Source organism: Callorhinus ursinus, unplaced genomic scaffold (genome assembly GCF_003265705.2).
Source record: "Callorhinus ursinus isolate GAN/ISIS: 27379988/994484 unplaced genomic scaffold, GSC_fseal_2.0 scaffold22, whole genome shotgun sequence".
Taxonomy (NCBI): domain Eukaryota; kingdom Metazoa; phylum Chordata; class Mammalia; order Carnivora; family Otariidae; genus Callorhinus; species Callorhinus ursinus.
Window position 1 is genome coordinate 19430923 of NW_027397084.1, and position 13030 is coordinate 19443952.

Here is a 13030-nt window from a genome sequence, read left to right on the forward strand (position 1 = left end):
CCAGCTAATAGCCAGTATCAACCATCAACCATGTGAGTTAGGAAAACTTTAAGATATTAATGTGAATTCATAATAGAAATTCAAAAATGAATCTTACTAAAAGAAAAAGATAGTGAGTTGTGGAAATTATTACATTATTTCCTAGTCTTATTTATTTAAATGTTAAATTCAAAGGTTAAAATATAAAAGTATCAAACAAACAAAAAATTAAAAATAACTAAAAATGAAATGTTTACAAAATTATATTGTTCACAAGGGATAATTTCAGTGGAAGAGCAAAAATGAAATTTGTTTGTAAATTGGGGTTTTTATTTAAAATAGGAAAACGTGAAAATCAACAAATGAAGTATCTTTTCTGATACTTCTGATTTTGAAATTTGTAATATGTTAATGAAACTTTAATTATATTTGTAATTTTCAGATAGTTTGGTAATGGTAAATATATATATAAATCACTCTCTTAGATTCAGACTTACATTTGGAATATGAACACAGTCAGCATCATTCTGACATGGTGTTGATGAACACTCATTCACATTGGTTTCACAGTTTTCATCAAAAAATCCTTCTGGGCATTCACAAATGTAAGCAGAGCTTTTATTTTGGCAAATTTCCCCTTTCCAACAAGACTGAGAGATATAACATTCCATTGACTCCTCGCAGAATGCACCTTAAAAGATCACACACAGACACAAAGAAAATATAAACATGAAATATGGCAAAACTCATTATAGAGAAGGTCTTCAGAATTCATTTCAAAAACCCAGACTTATCATGGCATAATTTATGTATCATCAAATTTACCCATTGCAAGTCTATAATTCAATAACTTTTGCGAATGTGTGGAGGTATTTGATCATCAGTACTATTCAGTTTTACATATTTCCATTACCCAAGAAGAGCTCTTTTATTGTCTCTCTTTGTTCCCAACTCTAGCCCCAGGCAATCATTAATTTTTCTGTCTCTATTGATTTGCTTTTTCTGTGCATTTCATATAAATGGAATGGTACAATATGTTGTCTCTTGTGGTTGGCTTCTTTTGCCTAGGATAAAGTTTTGAGGATTTGTCATGTTGTACTGGGTATCAGTATTTTGTTACATTTTATTTCTAAAAAGTACTTCACAATGTATACATCTTGTTTATTATTTGGTAGAATTCCCCTGTGAAGCCATCATTACATTAGTTTTAAGTGTACAACATAATGATTCAATATACAAGACAATCACCACCATAAGTCTCCTTAACATTCATCATCACACATAGTCACAATTTTTTTCTTGTGATGAGAACTTTTAAGATCTACTCTCTTAGCAACTAACTTTTATGAATAAATGAATTCATGCACAAGTATTTGGGTGGATATATATTTTCATATCTCTTATACAAATTTCTTCCTGAGGTGTATGATAAAAACATGTGTAACTTTTTAAGAAACTGCTAAACTGTTTTATAGAGTGGCTGTGCCTCATCTTACATTTACATTAGCAGTGTATAAGATATCCTGTTTCTCCCCATTCTTCCCAACATTTGATATTATCTATCTTCTTTATTATAGCCATTCTAGGGCTGTGAAATCACATCACCTTGTGGTTTCAATCTGCATTTCTATAAGATTAACAATTTTGAGTATCTTCTCATATGTTAAATGACAATTTGTATATCTTCTCTAAGGCCATTTCTACTCATATAGTTAAACTGTAAAATATGGTATTATTTATTTTCTTAATATTGAGCAGTAAGTGGTTTTTGTATATTCTGAATACGATTTTGTGATGAAATATGTGAGTGCAAATACTTTGTCATTTTCTTGCCTTGCTTTTTCTTTTCATGTTCTTACTTAGTGACTTTTTGATAGGAAAGTTTTGATTTAAGTCCAAATTACACATATTTTTTAGTTTCGTTAAATGCAACCTGTAATGTTTTCTTTCATATATCATGCTTTTGGTGTCACATAAGAACTCTTTGCTTAGCCAGAGGTCATAAAAAGTTTCTCTTATGTTTTATCAGAAGTTTATGATTTTAGTTCTAAACGTTAGATCTCTGATCCATTTGAGTTTTTTTTTTAATTTTTGTTTTAATATGGTGTGAGGCAATGATATGAGTTATTTCATATAGATTTTTATTTTTAATTAATTAATGTTGAAATATAATTGCCCCAGTATTTTTTTTAGAGATTGTCCTTTGTCCATTTAATTGTCTTTTTCACTGCTGTGGAAAATCAATTGCCCATAAACATAACAGTTTATTTCTGATTCTCAGTTCTGTCCCACTGTCATATATACTATTCCATATTCAATAACACACTGTCTAGATAAATGGAGCTTGATAGCAAGTTTTGAAATTAGGCAGTCATCCAATTTTTTCTTTTTTGTTGTTGTTGTAGTTACTTTTGTTTTTGCAGTTTCACATAAACTTTTGTATGAGTTTGTCAATTTGTACACAAAAGCCTGGGGGAAAATTGATAATTATTTTAATGAATCAAAAGATAAAATTGGGAAGAATTGTTATATTAAAAATATGAAGTTCCTGTCAATGAATATGCAATATGTCTGCATTTGTTTAGGTTTTCTTTCAACTCTCTCAGCAAAGTTGTGGAGTTTTCAGTTAAAGTCTTGTATTTATTTAATTAATGAAATCTATACCAAAGCATTTATTCTTTTGACAGTATTGTAAAGAAAATGTCTTCTTATTTTGAGTGGGTATGTGCTATGGTGAGAACTGTGAATTGTGTAAGACTGAAGAATCAGAGACCTGTACCCCTGAAACATATAATACATTATATGTTAATAAATAATAAAATTAAAAATAAATAATGATTTTGTAAATTCTGTTGCTAGTATATAGAAAGGCAATTAACTTTAGTATGTTATCGTGTATCCTGCAAACTTTTTTTTAAAGATTGTATTTATTTATTTGAGAGAGAGAGAATGAGAGAGAGAGAGAGCACATGAGAGGGGGGAGGGTCAGAGGGCGAAGCAGACTCCCTGCTGAGCAGGGATCCCGATACAGGACTTGATCCAGGGACTCCAGGATCATGACCTGAGCCGAAGGCAGTCGCTTAACCAACTGAGCCACCCAGGTGCCCCTATCCTGCAAACTTTATAAACTCATTTACTAGTCTGGTAGTCCTTTTTTTGGATTCTTTAGGGTTTTCTACATATGAGATATTGTCACGTGTTAATAAAGATAGTTTTTACTTCTTTCTTTTCAACCTGTATGTCCTTTTATCTCCCCATCAAACAGTCTGGAACATCTTATACAATGTTAACTACAAATGGTGAAAGTGGATATCACTTTTGTTTTCATTCTAAAAGGAAAATCTGTTAGCCTGACATTATCAGTATGATGTTATCTGGACAATTGTCATAAATATATTTTTATCAAATTGAGAGAGTTTTGTTCTCTAATTTGTTTGAGATTTTATAATAAATGTGCATTGCATTTTTCAAATGGTTTTTCTGCATCTATTGAGAGTATTGTATGGTTTGTTCTTTTTTTAGTAATATAGTATTAAATTAGTTCATCTCTCAGATGTTGAACCAATCTTGCATTCCTGGGAAAAAACACAATATGTCAGAGTACAAAAATAGTTTTATGTTACTGGATTGGGTGTACTCTTATTTTGTTGAGGATTTTCAATTTATATTCATAAATTGTATTTGTTTTTAGTTTTCTTGTCTTGTGCTGTCTTTGCCTGATTTTGATATGAGAGTAGTACCAGCCTCATAAAATGAGTTGAAAAGTATTCTTTTTTCTTCTTTTTCCCCTTTTCTTTGTGAAAAGTTTGTAAGGACTCGTACTAATCCCTTCCATATTTGCTAGGTCTATATAGGTTTTCTATTTCTTCTTGAGACAATTTTAGTAATTTGTGTTTTTCCAGAATTTGTCTATTTAGTTTAAGTAGTCTAACTTGTTTGTATAATGCTGTTCACAATATTTCCTTATAATCCATTTATTTTGATGGCCACTAATAATGTCCCCACTTTAAACATTGGTTTTACTGATTTGTGCCTCCCCTATTTTTTTCTTGGTTACTCCAACTGAGGATTTATTCATTTTGTTTTTCTCAAATATCAGTGTTTGGTTTCACTGACTTTTCTCACAAGTTTTAGTGATTTTTGCACTAATCTTACCATTTCCTTTCTTTTGTGTGTTTGTGGTCCAGTTTATCTTCTTTTTCTAGTTATTTAAGGTAGAAGCTGAGAATATTGATTTGAGGCCTTTTGTTTGTTTGTTTGTTTGTTTATCTGACAGAGAGAGAGAGAGAATAAGCAGGGGGAGAGGAAGAGGGAGAGGGAGAAGCAGGCTTCCCACTGAGCAGGGAGCCCAATGTGGGGCTCAATCTCAGGACCCAGAGATCATGACCTGAGCTGAAGGCAGATGCTTAGACAACTGAGACCCCCAGACACTGCAAGACCTTTTTCTTTCTTAATGTAGGAATTTAGAACTGTGAATTTTTCTATAATCATTGTTTTAGCTACATTTAATACATTTTGATATGGTGTGTGTATATGTGTGTAATTTCTTCAGTAGGTTATTTAAAAAATTTGTTTAATTTCCAAATATTTGGAGATTTCCCCAAAGTTTCTTCTGTTCATTTCTAATTTAATTCTCTTGAGATTGGTAAGCATATATTGCCTGTATTTTATTTTATTTTTTCTCCGTTTAGTTCTTTTAATGAGTACAAATCAGAGGATTTTTTAAAAATACATATTTACAATGTTGTGCAACCATCACCACTATATAATTCCAAAATATTTCAATCATCCCAAAAAGAAACCCCATGACTATTGGTAATTTTCAGCTGCCCTTCCCCCAATGTCTTTGAATCCCCGAATCTCATTTTTGTCTCTGTGGATTTGCCTGTTCTGGCCCGAATTTTAATTCTCTCACACTTATTGAAACTTATTTTATGGCTGTGTTCATTTGTTTATGTATTGGCCACCAATGCCAGAGTTGAGCAAGCACATGTTTGGTACTTGATGCAATGTTAGAACGAGTGCCTCCTTAAAGTCTGTGCCCTGGACAAGTCACTTGCCTCCCTCTTGTCCCCACACTGATAAGATCATGTGAATAGAATTAATAAAGTAATGGATGCTATTAAGGCCTAGGAGTTTCACTGCAGCTTTTACAAGACCTGGATCACTAGGTGTTTCACTGCAGAGTTGAGAAAATTTTGTGAGATTGTATTCAATCTGTTGTCATAAGACGCATTTTAGTGACAATAAAAAGTAACTACAGCCTGACAATTCTTGCCGTATCTCTTAATTCCTAGATTTCAAAAACAAAATTTACTCTTTTATCCTTGTTTGCTTGAACGGAGCTTTGGGCAATTCACACATGTTGGGCTGAATGGGGAAATATCTGACTTCTTGTTAAAAATGGCATAGTTGGCCTCCAGAAATCATCTACAGAAAATTTTAAAAAGTATTTGTTTTCCAAGTTCATAAACCTTGTCAACCAATTCACTACATATCCCAAAGCTAAAAAGCATGTAACATGTTTATCCCAAAGCTAAAAAGCATATAACATGTTTACTAGAAAGCAATCTTTATATCAAACCCATTCATTATTATGTGAACAGGAACATTAAGAAACATTTAGTTATGAAAAATTAAATTACCTAGCAACAGTAGATAAGACAAAAAAAAACTTAGATAATATGCTGTTAATTCATTTGATGTTTGGATTGTGAATTAAATTCTAAAATATAACAGCATAAAGGTAGTATAAAATGTTGAGTGACCACACCATTGACATTATTATATTAAAATAAAGCAATATCTAATTTCAGGAAATCAGTACATGAATAATTATTTTGATCATGCAAAGAAATGAATGTGTATTTCTCAGTGTTGTTATATATTAACATCATATTATCCTATTCAATAATTTAATATGGGGAATAATATTTAATTATATTTAAGACATAAATGTTAGCACCACGGTAGGAAATTTTATGCATGATACTGCCTTATATGTATGAATGCTTGGCATTTCTATAGCACATGCATTCATTTTTTTTTATAAATTCCTTCAGACAAATCTGGGATTTATAAAGAGCCATAATTATCCAGTGTATATTTTAATTTTCTTCTAAGTTAAACTAATTTTTCTGGAGGTTAAGCAACTTGCCACATGTCACATAATTGGTTAATTAATGACAAATTAGTAATAAAATTTTGTGCATTCCATCTAATCCCATTATAACTCTATGTTCTTTCATGATACTTGATTAGTTCTGTAAAATAAATAAATAAATAAATAAATAAAAAGGTAGAAGACTCAAATATCAATTTATTTTTAGCATTAATCCAATATTACAACTCTAGGGTACAACATTATGTTGTCCAACATTATATGTAGAATATAAAAAAAGACACAAAAATAATTATTTATTGGTTTCCTCTACAAACAAGATTATATAGTCTAAATATGAATCCTTTGTCATGTATGCAGTGTGCAAATCTGTTGCTTATCTTTTCATCCTTTCATGGGGAATTTCTTTTTTTTTAATTTAATTTAATTTAATTATGTTATGTTAGTCACCATACAGTACATCATTAGTTTTTGATGTAGTGATCCATGATTCATTGTTTGCGTATAACCCCAGGGCTCCATGCAATACATGCCCTCCTTAATACCCATCACCAGGCTAACCCATCCTTAAGCCCTCTCCCCTCTAGAACCCTCAGTTTGTTTCTCAGAGTCCATAGTCTCTCATGGTTCATCTCCCCCTCCAATTTCTGCCCCCTTCATTTTTCCCTTCCTTCTCCTAATGTCTAGACAAAAAAAAAAAAAAAAAGTTTTTTTTTGATGACTTCCAATTTATGTATTTTTGTATTTATGTATTTATATATTTATTATTTTTTCATGGGTTGTGCTTTTGGCATCATGTCTAAGAGCTCTCCTTCAGTCACTATGTTCCAAATGTTTTCTGCTATAAAACAGTTGTCAAAACAACTAGAGTTATTTTTGTTAATAATGTCATAGTATATGACATAGCATATGAAAAGTAATAAGAATATAAGAAAATATGTTGCATGGGTAATTAAAAAATATAAAGAATAATAAATTATGTGTGATTGTGTTGTTGTTGTTGTTCTTTTAATGGATATGTGGTTTCTTCTAAGACATTAAAATTGCAGACCAAACTGTGATTTCCTAAACACTAATTGAATTATACTTATGAAGCTTCACATGTTCTATTATTCAAAAGGGAATGGCAAGATTCAAGGAAAGGTACTCTTTTTGTGTTCTGATATATTGCCCTTGATGGAAGTTTTGTGCAAAAGTAGATCATGAGGAAGGGAGATGATTTCTCAGCAGAGAATGGATGTTGGAAATGTCATTCATCATAGAAGATTAGCACTGCTAAAAAAGTGAAGATTTACAAGGATGAAAAAAGGCTCTTCTCTTGGCCTCAGGAACTTGAGGCCTGGACTCTAATAAAGGAGGTATATTTGGGCACTTTTGTTGTGCAGAGATGTAAGTGGTCCCCTAAGACTAGGTCCTGACCTCAGGGCCAACTGGTGTCTGTATGAGCTAGTCTAAATGTTGTCCCTGAGGTGAATTCTGAGGTCAACTCATCTAGTGCCTAAGTATATGTTTCCTGACTTAACTCCTTTTTATTATCCTCTCAGTAATGCCATATTGTGCATGTGATGGTGTGGATTTAGCATTGCTATAGATAATTGAAAAGAAATTTTTACACATACTTAGTGCAAAGTAGCATGGGATACTAGCAAAGAATCACAGTCGCTAGAAATGATCCACCAAATAGTTAAGAAGGAGTCAGCAACTCAGTAGCTAATAGCTCACTAATGACAATCAGATTGGTTTTTGGAACACTGGCAGAGACAGCATAGCTTGCCATTCTTCCAAAGGCTATCTAAACTTCTTATCCACACATATATATTCTAGCCAATGTGATCTTTTTAGAAATTCTGGGTGTCTAGCCCAAGCCAAAGCCTTTAAGTACTAATATACTTCCTTCCATCTCTCACCTTCTTGCACTGGCCACCTGGAGGTCACATGTTCTGGTTGGCATATCTAAAATATTCCATCAGACTGGATTCCTGAGTTGCTATTTGGAAAAGACCTGCCTTGCAGAGGCATCAGATGTTCAATAGCCTCTGTGTGAATAAAAAAAGAAAAATTGGTTTAAGGTGAATTAGTTAATTCAACATAACCCAGACTAATATGACCACTAAAGAATATTTTACCAAATTGGGTTCTGCTATAACAAGCACTTAAAATTTATGACATAGGCTTAATGAATGGTGATCAGCGAGGAAATGTGAAAGGTTGAAAAGATAATAATCCATATTACAAAGTATCACCTGATGTAACTTGAGAGAAATTTGAATGCATCCTTATTCAACAGCTATAGCAGAAGAGGTTGAAAAAAAACAAAAATAGTAGAATGTTTCAGTTGCTATTTACTAGTTTTGGCAAGAAAAATACATAAAGTAGATGTACTAGGGACTATTTGCAAACACAAATACAAGAATAGATGTATTGGAAATATTAGGGACCAACATTATGAACGAAAATTAAGTATGGCTATTTATGGGTATGGATTAGTGTGGCCTAGAATATATGGGTTCTGTTTCTATTTCTTCATTTTATTAAAGTGTTCATGTTAGTCACCATATGAAAATAAACTACTTTATATCAAAATACGAGGCATTAAAAAAAAACCTGTTCAATGTAAAAACAATTACTGGAGGGTAAATGCAAAGGTAGGCAACACACCTTTCCATTTTAGACTTATTAAAATGCTATGTTCATTGCAAGCTGAAGATGAATTTGAATAGAATGCTACATTTTGTTTTGCTATGTTTTATATGAGCAACTACATAAAGCACAAATAAATCATGCAAAAACTTTAAGGAAGTATAATATATCTAAAAAAACATAGCCTATTTAGTAGGAACAATTTAGCAATCTGAATTTAAAAATAAGAACTTAAATACCTTAAAAAATGTTATCATAGAGAAAGAAAATAAAGTTAACATCAATAATTCAGATTCTTCAGTTTTTTTTTTGAAAGAGAGAGCCCACACGTACGAGTGCACAAGAGCTCTGGGGAGGGGCGGGGGAAGAAGGAGAGAATCTCAAGCACACTTGTTGCCGGGGGATGGGGGGTGAGTCCAATGTGGGGCTTGAACTCATGACCCTGAGATCATGACCTGAACTGAAACCAAGTCAGATGCTTAACTGACTGAGCCACCCAGGTGCCTCTAGATTCTTCAGAGTCTTTTGATCCTTTCCGTTTAGGTACTAAAAAATACAACCAATTACTGTAAGCATTAAGAAAATTAGTGTACAGAAAACAATAGTCCATTTGTTTGGAACCCAAATTAGAATTTTTCAGGCAGGGAGAACAACTTTATCTGTATATTATTAACTTAAAAATGGCTATGAATCTGTAATGAGTTTAAAGTGTTTTGGACACCTGGGTGGCTCAGTCATTAAGCATCTGCCTTTGGCTCAGGTCATGATCCCGGGGTCCTGGGATCGAGTCCCACATCAGGCTTCCTGCTCGGCAGGAAGCCTCCTTCTCCCTCTCCCACTCCCCCTGCTTGTGTTCCTGCTCTCGCTGCGTCTCTCTCTGTCAAATAAATAAATAAAATCTTTTAAAAAAATAAAAAAAATAAAGTGCTTGGTCACAACTAATCAAGAAATGCTAAGGAAAGAGAACTACCATGATGGAGTATTTCTCTGAGGGAAAAGCAGGGGAATGGAGAGATTGGGTCATATTTGGATCACTAGATCACTTGTCCCATATCTTTACAACATTCGAAAATATCTCATGATTATGTGTGATATTGTTGGATTTCTTAAAACCAACTATGGTGTACAAAAGTTAAGCAATTTTCAAAGGAGCAAGATGGCGGAGGAGTAGGAGACCTAAATTTCGTCTGGTCCCAGGAATTCAGCTAGATAGGGATCAAAACCATTCTGAACACCTACGAACTCACAGGAGGCCGAATTAAAGAATACCAGCAACTCTTTAAACAGAAAAGCAACCACTTCCTGGAAGGTAGGACGTGCACAGAAGTGACCAAGGCGATATTTGGGAAAATAGATGGTGGGGGAGGGGGCCTCCATCGGCCACTACTGGCAAATGATAGAGCAGCAGAGCACAAAATCGGAACTTTTAGAAGTCGGCTCTGCTGAGGGACGTTGCTCCAGTGGCTAAGCGGGGGGTGGAACCCTCACTGGGACAGTGCGGTCTCAAGACTGTTGGGGTCACAGAAAGACAGGGGGTGCCTGAGTGCTGCAGAGCTCCCAGGTATCAGAGCAGGGAAGCTGGGCTGTGGAGACGGAGCCCAGGGGTGGACTCTCAGCTCGGGGTTGCCATAAACCATGATCCATGGCACAGTCGGGCCACTGCTTCTCTAGCAGGGACACAACAAGCAGCAAACCTGGGGAGACTCACTTTTCTCCCCTGGGAGGAGTGGTGCAGGGGCTCACCACAGGAATCTGCTGGGTTTGGAGACTCCAAAGGGGGTCGTGTGCCAGAGATAGAAACACTTGGTCACAGGTTGGGTCAGCATGGAGTGCGGTCAGAGACCGGGGAGATGGGAGTGATTGATGCTTTTCTCTGGGGGCTCACTGAGGAGTGGGGCCTGGAGTTCTCTGCTTCTCTGGGGCAGAGATTGGGAGGGCACCTCTCATCCTCCAAAGCTGTACAGAAAGCTTGCAGGGAACAAAAGCTCCCAAGAGCAAACCCAAGCAGTTACTTAGCCCAGCCCCAACAAGGGCAGTGCAATTCTGCATTCAGGCAAAGACATTTGAGAACCGCGGCAACAGTTCCCTTCTCCAGAAGATCAGCAAGAACAGCCAGCCAAGACCAAGTTTACCAATCAATGAGGAAAGACTGAGAGCTTTCCCCCTAAGGTCAGGAACATGGCAGGGATGTCCACTATCACCACTGCTATTCAACATAGTATTAGAAGTCCTAGCCACAGCAATCAGACAACAAAAAGAAATCAAAGGCATCCAAATCGGCAAAGAAGAAGTCAAATTCTCACTCTTTGCAGATGATATGATACTTTATGTGGAAAACCCAAAGACTCCATCCAAAACTGCTAGAACTCATAGAGGAATTCAGTGAAGTGGCAGGATATAAAATCAATGCCCAGAAATCAGTTGCATTCCTATACACCAACAACAAGACAGAAGAAAGAGAAATTAAGGAGTCGATCCCATTTACAAGTGCACCCAAAACCATAAGATAACTAGGAATAAATCTAACCAAAGAGGCAAAGAATCTGTACTCAGACTACTATAAAATACTCATGAAAGAAACTGAGGAAGACACAAAGAAATGGAAAAACGTTCCACACTCACGGATTGGAAGAACAAATATTGTGAAGATGTCAATGCCCCTTAGAACAATCTACACACTTAATGCAATCCCAATCAAAATACCATCCACTTTTTTCAAAGAAATGGAACAAATAATCCTAAAATTTGTATGGAACCAGAAAAGACCTCGAATAGCCAGAGGAATGTTGAAAAAGAAAAGCAAAGCTGGCGGCATCACAATTCCAGACTTCCAGCTCTATTATAAAGCTGTCATCATCAAGACAGTATGGTACTGGCACAAAAACAGACACATAGATCAATGGAACAGAATAGAGAGCCCAGAAATGGACCCTCAACTCTATGGTCAACTAATCTTCGACAATGCAGGAAAGAATGTCCAATGGAAAAAAGACAGTCTCTTCAACAAATGGTGTTGGGAAAATTGGACAGCCACATGTAGAAGAATGAATCTGGACCGTTTCCTTACACCACACACAGAAATAGACTCCAAATGGTTGAAAGACCTAAATCTGAGACAGGAGTCCATCAACATCCTAAAGGAGAACACAGGCAGCAACCTTTTGACCTCAGTCACAGCAACTTCTTCCTAGAAACATCACCAAAGGCAAGGGTAGCAAGGGCAAAAATGAACTATTGGGACTTCATCAAGATAGAAAGCTTTTGCACAGCAAAGGAAACAGTCCACAAAACCAAAAGACAACTGACAGAATGGGAGAAAATATTTGCAAATGACCTATCAGATAAAGGGCTAGTGTCCAAAATCTATAAAGAACTTATCAAACTCAACACCCAAGGAACATGATCCAATCAAGAAATGAGCAGAAGACATGAACAGACATTTTTCCAATGAAGACATCCAAATGGCCACAGACACATGAAAAAGTGCTCAACATCACTCGGCATCAGGGAAATAGAAATCAAAACCTCAATGAGATGCCACCTCACAACAGTCAGAATGGCTAAAATTAACAAGTGAAGAACTAACAGATGTTGCTGGGAATGTGGAGAAAGGGGAACCCTCCTACACTGTTGGTGGGAAAGCAAGCTGGAGAACTCACTCTGGAAAACAGTATGGAGGTTCCTCAAAAAGTTGAAAATAGAGCAACCCTATGACCCAGCAATTGCACTACTGGGTATTTACCACAAAGATACAAATGTGCGGATCCGAAGGGTTATGTGCACCCCGATGTTTATAGCAGCAGTGTCCACAATAGCCAAACTATGGAAAGAGCCAAGATGTCCATCGACAGATGAATGGGTAAAGAAGAAGTGGTATATATATGTACAATGGAATATTATGCAGCCATCAAAAGGAATGAAAGCTTGCCATTTGCAACAGCGTGGATGGAACTGGAAGACATTTTGCTGAACGAAATAAGTCAATCATAGAGAGATATGTATCATATGATCTCACTGTTACAAGGAATTCTTAATCTCAGGAAACAAACTGAGGTTTGATGGAGTGGTGGGAGGTGGGAGGGTTGGCATGGCTGGGTGATAGACACTGGGGAGGGTATGTGCTATGGTGAGTGCTTTGAATTGTGTGAGACTGTTGAATCGCAGATCTGTACTTCTGAAACAAATAATACATTATATGTTAAAAGAAGAAGAAGAAGAAGAAAAAGAAGAAGAAGAAAAAGAAGAAGAAGAAGAAGAAGAAGAAGAAGAAGAAGAAGAAGAAGAAGAAGA

At 35.4% G+C, this 13030-nt stretch overlaps 1 protein-coding gene across 1 annotated transcript in view; it reads right to left on the reverse strand.

Annotated features, from left to right (window-relative positions):
• Positions 1–13030, reverse strand: part of LOC112837894 (eyes shut homolog) — a 159306-nt gene that overhangs the window by 68813 nt on the left and 77463 nt on the right. The window contains 1 exon segment of the mRNA XM_025890501.2: positions 477–670. Within this exon segment, the coding sequence (XP_025746286.2) occupies positions 477–670 (194 nt within the window).